Raw genomic sequence first — 20,216 nt, 5'->3', positions numbered from 1 at the left:
TCATGAAGAAAATAAATATAAGAAAATAAAGATAAATGCATAAGATCCCCTTTGAGCTGAACCATGCAAAATCCTTGACCCAGTATCTTTAGAATGTTTTGAAAAGAAGAGTCCGACCACAAAAAGATAAACTATTCCTTGCCCTGAAAAAGATACCACATTATGACACCAGGGATTTTCTCACCAGCAAAAAGAAAGTTTCGACAAGAACCAGACTGGCTCAACTAAGTAACCTTTTCACATATTTCAACTTGCAATAGCAGTTGGTGCTCCCAACTTCAAGAGTGTTGTTTTATGGTACAATAACTTGACCAGAATGATACAAAATACAAATCTGAGGGAGAAAAAAGGTCCTTACCATCTGAACATTTTACCTATTAAACAATATATGACTCCAATATCTACCCTATAGCTGTAATACCCAAAACTTGGGAAAAAATTAATTGAGCCACTCGGAGGTGTGAGCCCAAGCTTCGAGAACACTTGCAATTCAGGAGCAGTGCTCATTGTAAATCAGTTCTCCAAAAGAAATTCTGCAAGCGGAAAAAACCAGCTCCTCTATTCAACTTCACTTTGGTTCTTCCATGCTTAATGGTGAATCAGATTGCCGCCTTTTCTTTGGTTCAGGCTCCCCTAACTGCAAGGAAACTGAAATCTCTTCATCGGAGCTACTCCTTAATGCTGAAAGGTTTCTTACGCCTGGGTATTCATGCTGGTTGTTGGGATGCCTTGTAGATCTACCATCAAAGTTTGGAATAAACTGGTGTTCTACACTGGGAGCTACTTCAACTTCATCTATCTGAAACTTGGTTTGCAGAAAAGGTGGTGGCACTCCGACTCCTTGGACAGGCTCATCTTCGACGGGAATTTGCTGGATATTCAAACCAAGAGGCTCAAAATTCTCTTTGGGTTTATCCTTTTGGGGCATTCGTTCTGGCGGAGATGACTCTCCAACTGTCGAATCAATGCCTGCTGCCAAAGCATTTCGCTGCTCTTGCACTGCCACTATTATTATGGATAAAGCGAAGGAGAAAGCATCACAAGTGTGATTATAGAAGGAAAAATGTACTAGCTGCAATATTAAAGACTCTGGATGAAAATTTAGAATTCTTTTTTTTATTATTTGGCCACTCGTATAAACCCTGGATAATGACCTATGTTGGTCACTTGGTCCTAATATCCCAAACTTCCACCCACCAGCTTCAGCTCAATTTTAACCGTTGCAATGATTTTGACAACTTTGATTTTTTTGAAAATAGAAATGAAAAAAGAAATTATATTAAAGAACTTGAATATTTGACTATAATATTTATTTTTATTCAATAGGAGGACCTGATGGGTAGAATTTTGTGAACTTCTGTCAATGGCCACTTTTTTTTTTTTTTTTTCTCTAAATTTATCCCAACAATTCCATTCTCATAGGTTGTCTGGTTCACAATCAGTGCGCCACACCACCGCACACCGCCAATGTTGCTGCAGAAGAAAATAAATGACCTACTATGAAACTTTGCTTTTGGGAAAAATGATAAGCTTGGGATACAAAGGGCACTCGACGAAAATGGACACTAGTACTCACTGCAACAGTGTATAATGAACCAAAGATGATCACTTGGTTTAGAAGCACAAACCTTGAAGCCCTTCACTGGTCGTGATGAGATCAAGTTCAAGAAGGTCAAGAAGCCGTCCAAGATCTACTCCACTAGTCCAATTCTCAGGAGGTTGACCAACCTTTAGTTTCAACCTTCCACGATTAGCTGTCCCACCCCAAATGATCCCAACTGGCCTTGGCTTCTCTCCATTCTCACCCATTAAAAGAATGAGGCTCCCACTATCACCTTCAAGATCAAATGTCTGCTGATTTTCACCAACAACAAGGAAATCTGTAAAGAAACAAATCCCTTTCTCATCGTTGTATTCTAGAGCATAGGCCATTATGGTCCCAGTAGTCAGGCCTGAGCTTCTTCCTACTTTCACCACTTGCCGTCCGATGAGGCTGCTAATCGGAGACTGCAAGTCTATAATATTGACATCACCAATCTCACCTATACCTTTTACAGATGTAGTTACATTTGCTATGTTAAAGTCTTCAGAGAAAGGGATGAAGGCCCCATCTGCTCGAACAAATGTTTCTGCAGGGTCCCCAAACCGCAATGGGCATATGAGGGGGTCAGAACACAATGAGAAGCCCATTTACAAAAATGTAAAATAGCAATTGCTAAATCTTTAATATCAAAAGACAAACATAACTCAATTATTAGGCAAAAAACCCTCAGCAAGTTTACAGGTTAACCAGGTCAGAATGCAATGAGAAGCCCACTAGCAAAAATTAAACTAGCAATTACTAATTCTATAATGTCAAAACTCAAAAGACAAACATAACTCAATTACTATGCAAAACTACTCAAAACAAGGGGGGACAAGTTTACAAGTTAACCGAGCTATGCATGCTAATTTTGAACCAAAGAAAAGAAGGATAGAACATGAATCATACTTGGGATTGCAAGAAAGACACAAGGTCGCCTCCCTAAATGGCTCAATCAGGTAATATTTGAGGCCTAATGCAACAGAATCAGAATCTCCATCAATAGGCCTGACTGAGAATATCTAAGCAAAAACATTTCTTACTATTGATATAGGGTTATCCTGATTCCACCACAGAGATTATTGCTTAACCACAGAGAGAGGATGGGACCACTCTTGATATTCTAGTGGATCTGTGTGCATTCTTTATGTTTTTTTTCTTTTTCTTTTCAAAAATGCGCTTTTCCAGTTGATTACAATGCGCTGTCTTTTATGTGTGTGTGTGTATATATATATATATATTTTCACAAACACGATTTTCTAGTTGATTACAAATTTGACTTGCATCAAAATTCTATGCGCTAAAACAGATTTTACCTGCTCCATGCTTAACATTATTAGGCATAACTAGGGAATAAAAAATTGACATAGGAATCTAGAATATGCTAAACAATATGAATATATGAGAAATGCTTATAGTTTGTGAATAGAGGTGCATTTAGTGAGCACAATTTAGAACTGTTACCTGGATTTGTTCCAGCAAATATGCCATACCAAAGATCATCCGTGATGAATGATGTTGCTCGCTCCACAGCACCCAGATATACCCCAGGTCCCAGGCTGGGCGGCAAAGGATGAAACATTTTCTGGTTTGGATAGTCTAAATCAACCGCTACATGCCGATTTGTGAGGAAACCAACCTGTCGATTTCCTGTTCGACTCTTTACAATGGCACCCAAGGTGCCGTATGTCTCTTGGCTAGCAACCTAAGCAAGCAAGAAAACAAAAATGAGGAAATATGCAACTGACAGCATACACAGATTTATGAGGGTAAACAAAGGCACAAGAGAATAAATACCACTCTCCTCGGGAAAAAGCACTAAAAGGAAGACAGTTAAAAATTATGATAAAATATCTAAAAACGAAAAGCAGCATGCTATCCCAGAAGATAATCAGTACTTCCACAAGAAAAGATTGGGAATGAATAAGCGTCTACAGTGCATGATTCAACTATGAACTAATACTATGCCAAGCATTTCTAGACAAACAGCAGATTGACACGATAGAAAAGCTAAGCATCATAAGAGGGGAAAAAACTAGTGTTAATGATTTTCAGGTGCTCTACATAATACTTGGCAATAAAAGGATGGAAACTATCAATAAGTCAAAGTCTTGTTAAGAAAAAGGAACTTGAATACAAAAAATGAGTTCAAGATATTTAGAACTTGTGTTGTGTGGCATACAATCACAAAACTTCTAATCTACATGCCACAAGGAGTATTACACTATTTGTGCAATCATGGAGAAGAGAGCAACATCCTGTTAAAATGGAAAATAAACTCATCCTGCGCAATGAGCAATTTAGCGTACTTCTGATGTGCGAAAAGGTAAAGCTGAAAGTAAGCTAGCCTTAGGCTTGGAACAACATAATTAAAATAACGAGTTGAAGGCCTATCTTATTGTGTATACAACTATACATTAAGAAAAACAATTTCTAAGATCATGAATTCATATAATGGGCCAAGATTCTCCAGAGAAAAAATCCCAGTTGCAACCCAAATGATAATGATGCCAGTAGAAGAGGGGAAAAAACATCAGTTGGAACCTTGAACTCAATAAATTGGGGAACGAAAGAAAGCTCGTTACATGCTGGAAGAATTGCTGATCAGCACATGCATGCCAGCAAGATAGTAAGTGCAATCTGCTAAGCAAGATATGGTGCTGAAGTTCAAGATTATTAAGGAAAATAAATGAATGCATCAGTAAAATAACCAAAAAAAAAAAAGGAACATAGTTATTCATGTGATCAAGGGAAGTTGTTAAAATTCCGAGTACCTTTGTGTATAATGGGTAAATTAGGAAAGTGGGTAAATGTAGGAGATTATATATTATTTTATAGGGTGATTATTTCCTTATTAGAATAGATGATTGTATTATAAGATTGGGATGTACATAATGTTAATTTACACAAAGTTGAATAGAATTGAATTCAGCTAACATGATATTAGAGCTAGGGTTTCTCAACCTTAGCTAACTATGGCCAGCATCACCACCATTGGCACCGTCAACAGCAGAGGGTCAACCCCTACTAAAAATATCTACGGCGACTCAGAGACCACATCCGTTGGGGGTTCGAATGGGCTAGACAACACAACCTTTCCACTCGCAGTGGAAAAATTAAACGGAAAAAATTTCCGCGAGTGGGCTCAATCCATAAAATTGGTAATTGAAGGAAAAGGGAGGCTAGGTTATCTTACCGGCAAACGGAGGAAACCAGACTCCACCAAAGTTGTAGCCTTACAAAAATGGAGGTCCGAAAACTCCATGGTCACCGCTTGGCTCGTCAACTCGATGCAGCCTTCAATTGGGAAAATCTACTTGTTCTTACCAATGGCAAAGGACGTCTGGGACGCCATTCGTGAGACATATTTCGACGTCGAAAGTTACTCGCAGATTTTTTACATCAAGACCTGGTCTTGGCAAATGAGGCAAGGCGAGCGAGGCGTTACTGAGTATTTCAGGGAGATGACTCATCTCTGGCAGGAGCTCGACCTAAGCATCGAAGAAGAATGGGAATGCTCCGGCGACCGCGCACGATACAAAAAACGACTCGAAAACGAACAGGTCTTCGAATTCTTGGCCGGCCTCAACCGAGATCTAGATGACGTACGGGGACGAATTCTTGGCCGACGACCTCTACCATCAACCCTAGAGGTGTTCGCCGAAGTAAGGAGGGAGGAGAGCCGAAGACGCGTGATGCTAAAGCCACAGCCGAATCGTGTTGGGTCTGAAAAACCAGCCCTAACTCCAGGTGGGTCGGATGTCTCGGCTCTAATTTCAAAAGGCCCGGGAGGATACAGACAAAAACCACAAAAAGGCAAATTATGGTGTGAGCACTGTCGAAAGCCAAGTCATTCAAAAGAAACCTGCTGGGAGATTTATGGAAAGCCTGCAGATTGGAAGTTGAGGCAATATCAAAAAAATCGTGGGTATCAGGCTACCATTGATAGTTCAACTGAAAAATTACAAGGCAAAAAAACCAATAATGTCAGTCCAAGTAGTGCATTCAGCCCTAAGCAGTTGGATCAGCTATATAAAATGATTACCTCCATTCAAACATAGGGTCAGTCTTCCACTAGTTCTCTAGCCCACCAAGGTAACTATTTATCAGCCTTAAATACTATATCCTGTCACAAATCACCATGGATAATTGACTTGGGTGCATCAGATCATATGACTGGTTCTTATCAATTGTTTTCATCCTATTCACCATATGCTGGAAACGTGAGAGTCAAAATTGCAGATGGTTCACTATCACCAGTTGCCGGTAAAGGAAGTATTCGCATATCTGACTCCTTAACCTTAAAATTTGTCCTACATGTTCCCAAGTTATCTTACAACTTGTTATCCATCAACCAGTTAACAAAAGACTCCAATTGCTTTGCTGAATTTGTTTCATCTCATTGTGTCTTTCAGGACGATCATAGGGGAAGACGATTGGCACTGCTAAAGCGTATGAGGGACTTTACTACTTTGAGGAGGCAAGCTTGAGTTAACAATGTAATACTGTAATTTGTGATTCTGCATCTATTTCGAGAGATAGTGAACTTTTGTTATGGCATTCTAGGATGGGTCACCCAAATTTTCAATTGTTTAAAACGTTTGTTTCCGTCTATCTGTTCAAATAAAATGTCTTCTGAGTTTCAATGTGAAGTGTGTGAGCTTGCAAAACATCGGCGTGCTTCTTTCCCAACGTCCATATACAAACCATCTCGTCCATTTACTATGTTTCACAGTGATTTGTGGGAACCCTCAAGATCCCTCAATCGCACCCATACAAAATGGTTTGTTACTTTTATTGATGACCATACTCGTCTTTGTTGGGTTTACTTGTTGAAAAATAAAAATGAAGTTCGTTCCATTTTTGTCAATTTTCATTCCATGATTCAAACACAATTCCATACTCACATTCAAATTTTACATACTGATAATGGTACGGAATATTTTAATGATGTTCTAGGAACTTATCTTCAAGAAAATGGGATTGTTCATCAGAGTTCTTGTGTGGATACCCCTCAACAAAATGGGATTGCTGAAAGAAAAAACAAACATATACTTGAAGTAGCTCGAGCATTGATGTTCACTACAAACATGAGAAACTATTTTTGGGGAGATGTCATCTTAACAGCTACACATCTCATTAATCGAATGTCGAGTCGAGTACTCTACTTTGTCACTCTCTAGAAATTCCAAGAACATTTTCCTACCTCTTAACTCCCCTCCAGTATTCCGCTGAAAATCTTTGGCTGTACGGCTTTTGTTCATGTTCATGCTCACCATCGCGATAAATTGGATCCTCGTGCCGTTAAATGTGTCTTCATTGGAAACTCCCCTACCCAGAAAGGCTACAAATGCTATGACCCTATCTCAAAGAGAATGTTTGTTAGCCTTGATATCACATTCTTTGAAACCATTCCTTATTTCCCAAAGCCCTCTCTTCAGGGGGAGCAATGGAGTGAAGATCGGTTCTTTGACTTCTTTACCACTAACTCTGTGCCATCTATTGAGTCTCCTATTACCACTGACTTTGTGCCATCTACTATTACTTCATTCCCTGACCCATCCACTGAGTCTCCCGTTGCATCACTTTCTGACCTGTCAAACACAAAAGAGCACTTAACCTCAGGGGGAGATGCAGGAAAGCAAAACAACACAGACATGCTGGTTACTCAAGAAAGCCAAACACAAAGAACAGGGAGAATCTCATACTTGAGACACCAAGAGTGTTGGAACCGGTGATGGCTCCGAACAACCATGAGTCTCATGAGCTCTCTTCTGATAATCTTGTACCTGATGACGTCAATTTACCTATTGCAATCAGAAAACAAACCAGGTCATGTACTCAATATCCCTGGTCTTAATATATGTCTTATAAAAGCTTGTCTACAGGATATCGTGTTTTTGCCTCTAACCTTGACAGGATGAGAATTCCAAAGAATATTCAGGAAGCTCTGGAAATACCTAAATGGAGGGAGGCTGTCATGGAGGAAATGTGGGCTCTGGAGAAAAATGGGACTTGGGATGTAATGAATTTTCCGAAAGGGAAGAAACCAGTTGGTTGTAAATGGGTTCACAGTGAAATATAAATCTAATGGGACAGTTGAACGATATAAAGCCCGACTTGTTGCAAAAGGATTCACACAAACTTATGGCATTGACTATACAGAGACATTTGCACCGATGGCAAACTTGAATACAGTTGGGGTTCTCTTATCCTTGGCAGCCAACTTAAATTGGTCACTACAACAACTTGACATTAAGAATGCATTTCTAAATGGTGAGTTAGAAGAAGAAGTCTACATGACAATACCACCAGGCTTTAGCAAGAAAGGTGAAGAAAACAAAGTGTATAAACTCAAGAAGTCCTTGTATGGACTCGAGCAATCTCCCAGGGCATGGTTCGACAGATTTACAAAAGTAATAAAGAACCAAGGATATCGACAAGGGCAATTTGATCACACCCTGTTCTTCCAACAGTTTGAAAGAGGTAAGAGAACAATTCTAATAGTATATGTTGACGATATAATTTTAACTGGGGATGATACAATAGAGATGGAAAGATTGAAGAAAGTTCTAGCTACTGAATTTGAAGATAAAGACTTGGGACAAATGCGGTACTTCTTGGGCATGGAAGTTGCTAGAATGTAACAGGGTATTAGTGTCTCTCAGCGAAAGTATATCACTGATCTCCTAATTGAAAATGGCATGCTAGGATGCAAACCTAGTGAAACACTGATTGAAGCAGTAAAGAGGATTGAATACTGTGGAATATCTGTTGAAAAGGAGAGGTATCAGAGATTGGTTGGTAAGCTAATCTACTTATCACATACCAGACCAGACATTGCATTTGCAGTTAGTGTGGTAAGTCAACACATGCATTCACCAAAAGAAGCTCATTTAGATGTTGTATACAAGATCCTTCGATATCTCAAGGGCTCCCCGGGCAAAGGACTCTTCCTCAAGAAATGTGAAAGTAAGGAAGTAGAAATCTTTACAGATGCAGATTGGGCAGGATCAGTGGAAGATAGAAGGTCCACCACCAGTTATTGCACATTGTCTGGGGAAATCTAGTAACTTGGAGAAGCAAAAAACAGAATGTAGTGGCTCGTAATAGTGCCGAAGCTGAGTTCAGAGTAGTTGCTCAAGGATTATATGAAGGACTATGGTTACGAAAACTCTTGGATGAACTACAGGTCCCAGTGAAATTTCCTATCAAACTCTATTGTGACAACAAAGCAGCCATCAGTATCTCTCTCAATCCAGTTCAACATGATAGGACTAAACATGTAGAAGTGGACCGACATTTTATCAAAGACAAAGTTGAAGAAGGAACTATCTGTATGACCTATATACCTACCAAGGAACAAACTGCAGATATCTCTAAGAAAGGGTTGGCACGACAGAACTTTAATGATCTCATTAGCAAGTTGGAGATGATTAATATCTATGATCCAACTTGAGGGGGAGTGTTAAAATCCCAAGTACCTTTGTGTATAATGGGTAAATTAGGAAAGTGGGTAAATGTAGGAGATTATATATTATTTTGTAGGGGGATTATTTCCTTATTAGAATAGGTGATTGTATTATAAGATTGGGATGTTGTACATAATGTTAATTTACACAGAGTTGAATAGAATTGAATTCAGCTAACAGAAGTGGTTGGGGCATGAATAATCAACCAAAAATCAAGCAACTCATCCAGAAAGATTTGAATTATTTTGAAAGCCTCCTAGGAAGAAGAAGAAAACGATGAAGCTCATAGATCTTGGAATTCCACAAAAGCATCAGAAATGACATTTTGCATATAAAATTAATGAATCTTGGAAGCCCATAAAAGCATAGGGCATGGCATTTTGCATCACGGTACTGTACGAAAAATCAAAGGAGGATAAAATTAATCCACAATAGAATGATTGCAGTTAAATTCATTACACAAAGTGTGCTGACTGCTGGAAACTGAACAAGAATCTGTATATTGCCATTTAAGCCCAATGCAGGGATTAACGTGGTCAACACAATTCACAAGGATCCCTGTTATGTGGTCATTGCTTTGATGCAATATTGTTCACTTTCCACTCTTGATGTTACACTTCCCATCGCATTCCCATTAAAATATGTAATTTAAAGAAGGTTTTTTGACCCACACTGCATAAGATCACCCAATGGACCAACTCTTGATCTTAGAAGGATGAAGTTGATTTCACAGCCTTGAATATAATAAGTGGTAGAATGGGATATAGCAACTATGAATCAAGCTCACTGCTACCATGGATACATATCTCAAACATGCATAACACTAAATGGTATTAATCTTTTAAAAAAGGACTACTCAACACCAATAACAAATAAATTATTGACCAGGACATCATGCAAGACACTGCAAGAATAGACCTTTATTTTAAATAAGACATTACTCCATTGACTGGATCATTCATGTGGTTACTTGAACTAGGGCCAAATGGGGAAATAGAAGACACAGCTTTCCTCGAGGCTTATTCCAGTAGAGAAGGTTCACCTGTTGTCATTTTACATTTTTTTAGATAACATTATCAACATGTACGTACTCCATTAAAAAGGATCTTACAACAATGACTTATCAATATATAGTCCATTAATCATTTGAGGGGATTCGGCAAGGCCATGTTGGGGGAGGCTCCTTGGAAATGTGCTACTGGCTGACATTTGATGCATTTGGTTGCAGCACAATGCTAGAATTTTTAAGAGCTCTACTGCTTCTCCTAGCTTTTTATGATGTAAGTTGGTCTTCCCCACTTCATTCTGTTGTTCTTCAAATGGAATTTTGTAGGAGTTTATGCAGAGATTGGAGAGCATTTGACACACTATCTATTTGGTGTTTTTTCGGTTTTTGTTGTTCCTTTCTTTCTTTTGGTATTTTCAGTTTTCAAAGGATGCCTTATACTCCTCTTTGTATTTTTTTATCTTTCTCTTGACATAATTCTTCGCTCATGAAGATATACACAGCCATGCATGCATGCATACATGTATACACACATAGGTACATATATATATATATACATTTGTACAAGGCATATTTGTCAGGATCAACAGATATGCTATTAATAATTTATATGACTTACAGAATTCCTTCTCTCTTTATGTTATGTTAATATTTATTTGATTGGATGAGGACTTTTAGGGGTGAGGGGACAGCAGTAAGAATCAAACAACATACCTAACCCCCAAGGGATGCCATCACTATTATACTATGATAGATTTAAATATAGACTTTCACTTGAGCAACTTGATATTTATGTTCTATATTTTTCAATTTCAACATTCTTTTCTTTTCTAGTTATTGTATATTAGTCTTATTCGTATGCCTTATGTGTTTAATAGATTAATAGAGTGTATAATGTATTTTGTTATATTAATTAATTTATCACACATAAGAATAATGAAAAAATATAAGTACACACACATGTAAATTTCTGGTCTTCGCCAAACAACTTAGTTGAACTAAAGGATCCAAAATACGCTAAAACTTTTTTTAAGAAGGGTTAAAAGTTTAAAACATGCAAATATAGTAATATGCATAAGGTTGTGTGCACTTGAAAAAAATCCATGGCCGCTACACCCACTTCCCATTATGTAACCACTACTCCCGCTTCCCTCTACACCCGTAACCGTTACGTTACGCTACCCGCTACCATGATATAAACCATGCTTACCAGTGTTGGGTAATTATAAGAAGTTCGCAGAGCATCAAAGGCTGTATCTGATGCTAAAGTGATGAGAAAAAAGGAAGTGAGAGGAGAAAACGCCTACCGATATAGTGCTTTTTAGCAGGAGACCATAAGTAGGTTCCCTGGACAGCGGAATGCCATTCTGAAAAATGGCCTGATTACAAGTTCATTCCCAATCCTTAACACCATGCAGCAATGACCAAAAAACAAAACATAAAATAAAATTTAAAAAATCAAAAAGCACGAACAAAAAAAATGCCTTAGTCCCAGGAATAAATGTTTTAACCATTATAAAAAATTTCTAATTTTAAAAATATCAATTATTAGCCAAACTTCTCCACTAAGAATATTCAACAAAAATTCACATCTATCTGTTCCTTATAAATTTTACAACTCCTAACTAATCTTGCTGCAGCAAATTCGAATCCTTCCGCCTCCAAAGCATCCATTGAACTTTTCCAAACATTTTCATTTGCCAAGTAAATCACACATCCCATATATCACACTAATCACTCTAAAATCTTCAAGCAATGATTTTGAGCAGAATGCCAATTCTCAGACTTAGCTGAGCCTTTACAATTCTTTCAAGTAGGGGTGTATTTACCGAAAAACTGAAAACTGACCCGAAACCGGACTGAAACAAGTTTTGGTTTGGTCTTTTGGTTTTCAGTTCGGTTTCGGTTTCCAACCCAAAACCCAACAGAAAAACTGAAAAACCGAAATATCTTATAAAAAAATATATTAATACTGTACTAAAATATATATATATATATACATATATATATATATATATGTATATGTATATATACATGTATATCCTTAGCAGGAAGCTAAGCTCCGCTGCGAAGCACCTTTGCAGGTTCCTTCTTGACGTCAATCACCACCTCCTCAGCCTTCACAGCTTCTGTTCGGTTCACTGCAGCTTCATATTCTTTGGCGTTTGGAAGCATGAAGTTGCCACCGGAGGAGGAGAAGCAGAAGCGGAGATGTTCATGCGCGTGGCGTGCTCATTCTCCGTTCGTCCTAGTTTCTCTTCCAATCCCTATTTGGATTTTGGAATTCTCTGAAAACTCATGGAAATGAATGCATGAAAAGGGCTACCAAATTGTTCTAGTAGCAGATTGGAGCATTGATGGTGAGCTTTATTTTTTATGCTTACGAGCGTTTAAGAGTAAATTTTGTGAAATTTATTGTTTGACTGGGAATTACCCTTTTCCGCATTTCCTTCAATTTCATTCCTTCCCCCTTCCTTCCTGCCAGTGCCGGGCAAAATCTCAAGAGGTTCTCCCCTTCCCTTCAATACCAACCCAGCTACTAGCTGATGGGCTTAGGGGTAGTATTATTGTGGCTAGCCCACATCTGACTCCCGTGGCCCTCTTCATTATAGCTCCTTTCCAGTGTAGGCCCAGTTGATTTGTAATGGGCTTTGACTATTATTAATATAGACTGAGGTTCAGTTCGGTTAGAAACCGAAAACCGAACCAGAGTAATTATTATTTTTATTTAAACCAAACAGTCGGTTCACGGTTTGGTAACGGTTTTTAATTATAAGAACCAATTTGTTTTGGTTCGGTGTAAGGTTTTGGGTAAAACCGAACCGTGTACACCCCTACTTCCAAGTAATATCTAATCTTTTGATTGTAACATTTCATTGTACAATGGTTGTGGAATACGTAAGTGACTGGTTTATATGCTTTTGAAAATGGTCCACTGCCAGCAAATTAAGCTTAAACTTTTAGGCCAAGTTGTTCACGTTAAATCCACGGAAGTTGCTGGGCGCACCTGATTCCAAGATGCATACTCAGAATTTTATATATTTCCTTTTTGAGCGAGCGCATGCACAGGGTGGTGTTGAGGGGGTATTGGAGAGAGCAATAATCCGGCATGAACGAGGTTCTGAAACAGATCATGCTGAAATGATGAAATTTTCATGCTTTAAGTCAAATAGACCACTTATTCTCTTCTAACTTCCAATGCCACAAGAAAATTGACAGTGTGAATAAACAATTGTACCAATGTCACTGCAAGTCTGCAACCTCCAATGGACACTGGAATGCATCTCAGAGTTAATAAAGATGATAGAAATGGCATCAAGGAGTGTCGTTCAATGGGTATATTTTTGTTACTGCAATTCAGATTTAACAACCAGATTAATTTTTTTTTTCAAACGAAAAACATGGGATTAATTTGATACCTAGCATAAAAGAATAGAAAGGCATAAACACAAGTATAAAGAGAGCGGCATATTAAACTGGTCAAGGCAGTTACCAGCCCACTGAGCTCAATCCAATGCTTTTGTCAAGTAAGTTAAACCAAAGCAAAGTCATTAAACTTAAAAATGATAAGCTAGACTTCCCAAACCTTAGGGAAGAAGTCAACAAGTGGGCACCTATTAGCAGGTTTTAAGGTTTGAAGGTTCATGTGTTATTCATGGGGAGGGAGAGAGAGAGAGAGAGAGAATTATCCAAATTTTCAGTAAAGTGTAGTTGTTGATCTTTAAATGAAAAATAATCAAACAATACCTAATTTTTAACATACTTGAAAACTAGTGCAAGAAGCCAAGAAGGTATCTCTTGATTTATTATCCTGAAACTTCCTTCAATTAGAATGCTTTTTGTTTCTATCTCATATGGTAAAATATTTTTCACAATCAGCAATTTTGTTTTAACATCTTCAATACTCATTATGATGTAATTGCAGCATGTTCACCAGATTACAAGCCTCAAACTGAGCATGATTATAGTTCCAGCATTAAAATCGTGGGAGCCTATAGCCCAAACCAGGCCAGCTTGCCTTGAGTTAATAAAAGCATATTGTTTTAAAATTACATACTCCATACTTGTTACATATTATTGCTGTTGAGGGGGAAATGGCATCTTGTATTTACTAATTTAAGTGGGTACAATGACTAGGCAAAGCCAAGCACTCATTTAGTTGAAAGTCTACAGTCCCTCTTTCTACAAACACCTTAGCTCCCCAAATGAGAGCAGCATAAACTTCCCTTGGAAGCCTATTTGGAAAATGGCTGCCCCTTCTAAGGTTGCTTTTTACACATGGGAAGCTACTCTTGGAAGGATCTTTACCATGGGCAATCTTCAGAAAAAAGGTTTCTTTCTTGTCAATAGATACTTTTTATGCATGGAGCAGGAGGAATTGATTGATCACGTCCTTCTGCATTGTTCAAGGACCAAGAAATTGTGAAACTTAGCCATCTCCAGTGCAAAACAGAAGAGGGTCAGCAGCTACAGTGGAAGGTGAACAGTGGGCTTGGAAAGGGTTCAGATCAAATAAAGAAGAAAGAAAATCTTTCTCCCTCATTCCCCTTGCTATTTTTTGGGCGATGTGGAGAGAGGAATAGAACAGCCTTCGAAGGAATTAATTCTCCTATTCAGGTTGTCATGGATTGTTGGATTGCTATGATCTCTAGCTGGCATTCTGGGCTGGTTAGAAGGGACCCCTTTTTAATGATTTTCTTGATACTTTTTAGTAATGGATGCTTCTCTCTTGTTGTTTCCTTTGTACTTGGGTGGCATCTTGATGGGCACCATGGTGGACCGAGTCTTAAAGATCCCTTGCAAGTTCTAGATGGGCCAATCATAAGGTCAAGAGCTGAGAAGTTCAAGGAAGCAATGCAAGGATTGGTGCAATCCACTTGGGCCGAGTTTGCAAATTTATCAAGTAAGACCCCACATTCAAGATGGGCTTGAAAGAAGAAGAACCAGCTTTAATCCATGTGATACAAGCTACAGAGAGAGGGGGGGGGGGCATAGCCTAGTGGTTTAGTGTAGACCTTTTATTTCAGTAAGTATAGGCGTGTGGGCCTATTTTATGTTTCTATGGTTGTAGGCATTTGGGTCTATTTAATTTATTAGGTGGGCTTCTTTTATTAGTTATAGGCGTGTAGTTTAGGGTGTTTTGGGCTTGAGATGTTCAGCCCATGTCTTTTAATTGCTGTAGGCCTTAGTTGGCCCTAGGTTTTCATGGAGAGGTTTATAAATAGACTTGTAGCCACATTTTCCACAAGTTGAACATGAATGTGAAGTTTTCTTCATAGAGAATTTTCATTTTTCTCTACTTGTTCTTGAATGAACTAGGAACTTATCAAAGGCCAAACCTTTGTGGCGTTCTCACCAAATCTAGGATCTTGAAACAAGATTTCAACTGGTCTAGATCATCTTGACTTGATTCTTGGCGTTCTTGGGCAAATTTTCAATTTGTTTGTGGGTTCAAGGGATTCCGATCTCACGGGTTCACATCATTTGGTTTCAGAGCTCAGGCTCCAAATCAGGTTTGATTTATCTTTCTTCCTTCTTGCTAATCTCATGTGTTTGAATACAGATTTGTGATTTTCACAATTGACTACTCATGTCATTGATTCAAGAATTCAGATTTGTGAATTCTTTAATTGATTACACGAATCTTTGCTTTGATTTCCAGAAATTCCCAGATTTGTACTCTTTGCTTTGATTCCTTTGTTGAAATCAAATCAATCTTTTTCGGAAATTGCAATTTTTGTTGCTGAAATTGCAATCTTTGTTGGAAATTTCAATTTTTTTTTTTTTTTTTTTAAAAACAGCATATTCAAAGGTTGCTGTATAGTTATTAAAAAAAAACAAAAAGGGAAAAGGAAGAGAGAAATTTTGGAAATGGCTGCTTGATATACATTGCAAATTGAAAATTGAAGTGATTTGGTGTTGATTGATCTTTATCTTCAAAGGGGTCGAATATATCATCTTTAGTATCTTGTTTCCTAATTGTTCTTTCTCGCCGTACAAATTAAATCAACTATCTGATAGCCTAGGATCTTCCTGTTGCGTTATTTGAATTTGAATTTGAATTTGTAAACGTACAATTCCATGAGACCGTGTCATTTTATTCCTTTCTTGTTTCTTGAATCTATTGTTGGTTGGAATAATACAAGGTTGTGTCTTGATTTAGTTCAACTAGTTCTTAAAGAACTTGAAGGGGAAAACAGTTGAGGTAAAAGGCAAGAGTGGGTGAGAATAGTATTGGAAGGCCAAAAGAGTGAAACACAAGTGGAGTGACAATATTTAAGGGTAAACACGTAAAGGAGTGTGTGAGGTTTTACCATAACATTCTTGTTTTGCAATGCATTAAAAATGTCTCATAAGAGTGACTCAACACCTAAGGAGGAGGCGGATAACTCATTCTTTGTGTTGCAGGCCATGCAACAACAGTTTGAACGGTTGAATTTGGTGTTGGGGGAGGTGAGGGATAGGATGGATCAGCATGAAGTAGTGATTAGAAATCTGCAAGGTGGGCAAGATAGGAGTAGAAGTGAGCCTAGCGTTGAAAATGAGTATGAGAAGGAAGAAGAGGATGAGGACGACATAGCATCTGAAGTTGGAATAGGTGGAATGGGCAGACCCTAGAGGAGGTAGGCGTGGAAGAGGACCTAGGAGAAATCCAAGGGGCCGAGATGGGGTAGATAGAAACCTTGGGAGCATCAAAATGAAAATACCATCTTTCCAAGGTAGGACTGACCCTAAAGTCTATTTAGAGTGGGAGAAGAAAATAGAGTTGATTTTGCTTGTCACAAATATTCAGAGGAAAATAAGGTGAAGCTGGCGGTGATTGAGTTCACTAATTATGCAAATATTTGATGGGATCAATTAGTGACCAATAGGAGGAGGAATCATAAGAGACTTGTAGAAACATGGGGTGAGTTGAAAGCTCTAATGAGGCGGAGATTTGTTCCTAGCCACTACTATAGAGACCTCTACCAAAAATTACAAAACCTTACACAAGGGTCTAGGAGTGTAGAGGATTACCATAAGGAGATGGAGGTGGCTATGATTCGAGCTAATGTAGAAGAGGATCGGGAGGCCACAATGGCCAGATTTTTAAGTGGTTTGAATAGGGACATAGGCAATGTAGTTGAGTTGCAACATTATGTGGAGGTAGAAGACGTGGTGCACATGGCTATAAAGGTGGAGAGGTAGTTAAATAGAAAGGGGGCAGCAAGGTATACTTCAATTTCTAGCACTCCTTGGAAACCAAAGTGGGATAGAAATGATTGAGCTGTAGTAAGAGGGGAAGGCCGAACAACCTAAAGGAAAAGATGAGGGAACTAGAAAGAACAAACCCAAGGTAGATTTCCAACCTTCAAGGAATCAAGATATTAAATGCTTTAAATGTTTGGGTTCAGGACACATCGCGTCTCAATGTCCAAACAAGCGGGTGATGGTTATGCGTGACAATGGGGAGGTGATGACTAAGAGTGAGGGCAATAGTGATGAGATGCCCGAGTTGGTCAATGCTAGTGATGATGATGGAGTGGAATATCCCGTAGAAGGTGAATCTCTTGTTGCCAGGTGTGTTCTCAATACGCAATTAAGGTAGATGAAATGGAGCAGCAGAGAAAGAACATATTTCATACTAGATGTTATGTAAACAACAAGGTGTGTGGTGTGATTATAGACGGGGGAAGTTGCATTAATGTAGCTAGCACCCCCCTAGTTGAGAAGTTGAGCTTACCTTTACTGAAACATCCTAGACCTTGTAAATTGCAATGGTTGAATGAATGTGGGGAGGTCAAGGTCAATAAGCAGGTTTTGGTAGCTTTTACCATTGGGAGTTATAGTGATGAGGTGCTTTGTGATGTAGTTCCTATGCATGTTGGCCATATTTTGTTGGGGAGGCCGTGGCAGTATGATAGGAGGGTGATTCATGATGGGTTTAGGTATAGGTACAACTTTGTAAAGGATGGAAAAACAATCAAGCTTGCTCCTTTAACCCCAAAACAGGTCTATGAGGACCAACTAAAGCTGAAAAGTGAGATTGAGCAAAAAAGAAAGGGCGAGGCCCAAACAAAAGAAAGAAAAATGAGAGAAAAGAAAAATGAGGGTGAGACCGAAACTTCAAGAAAAATAAGGTGAAAAAGAAAATAAAGAGGTGGCTGAGAATAAAGAAAAGAGAGTGGAACTATGAGAGAAAAAAGAAAGAGCACCTACAGAGAGAAAAGAAAAGACAAAGATGAGTTTTTATGCAAAGGAGAGTGAGGTTAAGAGGGCCTTCTTAGCATACCAGCCTATGATGTATACAAAGAATCTTATCTTAATCTTGATGAAACTAACCAATCTCTTCCTAGTTTGGCTGTTTCTTTGTTGCAAGAGTTGGAAGATGTATTTCCGGAGGAGATTCCGAGTGGGTTGCTGCCCATTAGAGGCATTGAGCATCAAATTGATTTCTACCTGGAGCCGTTATTTTAAACTAACGAACCTATAGGAGTAATCCGAAGGAGACAAAGGAGTTTCAAAGGCAAGTAGAAGATTTGATGAGCAAGGGGCACGTGAGAGAGAGCATGAGCCCATGTGCAGTACCAGTACTACTAGTGCCAAAGAAGGATGGGACTTGGAGGATGTGCGTTGATTGCAGAGCGGTCAACAATATTACAGTAAAATATCATCATCCCATTCCTAGATTAGATGATATGCTTGATGAATGGCATGGCTTATGTATTTTCAGTAAAATAGGTCCTAAAAGTGGATACCATCAAATTAGAATGAACAAGGGAGATGAATGGAAAACTGCTTTAAGACTAAATATGGACTTTATGAAAGGTTGGTTATGCCATTTGGACTTACAAATGCGCCTAGTACTTTCATGAGATTAATGAACCATGTATTACTTGCGTTCATAGGCAAATTTGTAGTCGTGTACTTTGATGATATCCCAGCGTATAGCAAGAACTTGGATGAACATATTGATCATTTGAGATGTGTGTTCGATGTGAAAAGTTGTATGCTAATTTTAAGAAATGTACCTTTTGGATGGAAAAAAGTTGTTTTTCCTAGTTATGTTGTTAGTACAAAAGGTATTGAGGTGGATGAAGAGAATCTCAAGGCCATCAAAGGAGTGACCAACACCTAAAGGCATCACTAAGGTAAGAAGCTTTCATGGTTTAGCTAGCTTTTATAGGCGTTTTGTTAAGGATTTTAGCACCATTGCTGCACCACTCACTGAAATAATTAAAAAGATTGTTGGATTTCATTGGGGGATTGATCAAGCGAATGCATTTGCTACTATTAAAGAAATGTTATGCTCTGCACCTCTGTTAGCATTATCGGACTTTAACAAAACTTTTGAGATTGAATGTGATGCCTCAGGAATAGGAATTGGAGCCATTTTGATGTAGGATAGGCGGCCCATAGCTTTCTTTAGTGAGAAGCTAAGTGGGGCGGCCCTGAATTACCCCACTTATGACAAAGAACTTTATGCTCTTGTTCGCGCTCTAGAGACATAGAGGGTACGACTTCAAATTGCGCAAAAGAATGAAAAGTTTGCTTCCCAAGCCAATAAAGGGCGAAGGCAAGCCACCTTTGAACTAGGAGATTGGGTTTGGGTTCACATGCACAATAAAATTCCCAACCCATAGAAGGACTAAATTGCATCCTCGAGGAGATGAACATTTCCAAATCCTTGAGAAAATTAATGATAATGCTTATAAAGTGGATCTTCCAGGTGAGTATAATATCTCTGCTACTTTTAATGTTTCTGATCTTTCTCCCTTTGATGTAGGTGACGATTCGAGGTTAAATCCTTTTGAGGAGAGGGGGAATGATGTGCACCATGGTGGACCAAGTCTTAAAGATCCCTTGCAAATTCCAGATAGGCCAATCACAAGGTCAAGAGCTAAGAATATCAAGGAAGCAATGCAAGGATTGGTGCAATCCACTTGGACCGAGTTTGCAAATTTATCAAGCAAGACCCTAACATTCAAGATGGGCTTGAAAGAAGAAGAACCAGCTTTAATCCATGTGATACAAGCTACAAAGGGGGCGGGGCGGCATAGCCTAGTGGTTTAGTGTAGACCTTTTATTTCAATAAGTATAGGCATGTGGGCCTATTTTATGTTTCTATGGTTGTAGGCGTTTGGACCTATTTAATTTATTAGGTGTGCTTCTTTTA

At 38.6% G+C, this 20,216-nt stretch overlaps 1 protein-coding gene across 1 annotated transcript in view; it reads right to left on the bottom strand.

The window, feature by feature from the left end:
* Positions 1 to 216: 216 nt before the first annotated feature.
* LOC131160184 (protein NARROW LEAF 1-like) overlaps positions 217 to 20,216 on the bottom strand; it is a 41,397-nt gene continuing 21,397 nt past the window's right edge. The window contains exons 4-6 of the mRNA XM_058115585.1: positions 3,047 to 3,287; positions 1,629 to 2,129; positions 217 to 1,005 (exon numbers count right to left, since the gene is read on the bottom strand). Coding sequence (XP_057971568.1) covers positions 569 to 1,005; positions 1,629 to 2,129; positions 3,047 to 3,287 — 1,179 coding nt within the window. The 3' untranslated portion in view covers positions 217 to 568. The remainder of the gene's footprint in view (positions 1,006 to 1,628; positions 2,130 to 3,046; positions 3,288 to 20,216) is intronic.

Source organism: Malania oleifera, chromosome 7 (assembly GCF_029873635.1).
Source record: "Malania oleifera isolate guangnan ecotype guangnan chromosome 7, ASM2987363v1, whole genome shotgun sequence".
Lineage (NCBI taxonomy): Eukaryota > Viridiplantae > Streptophyta > Magnoliopsida > Santalales > Ximeniaceae > Malania > Malania oleifera.
This window is presented reverse-complemented; position numbering and strand designations above follow the sequence as displayed.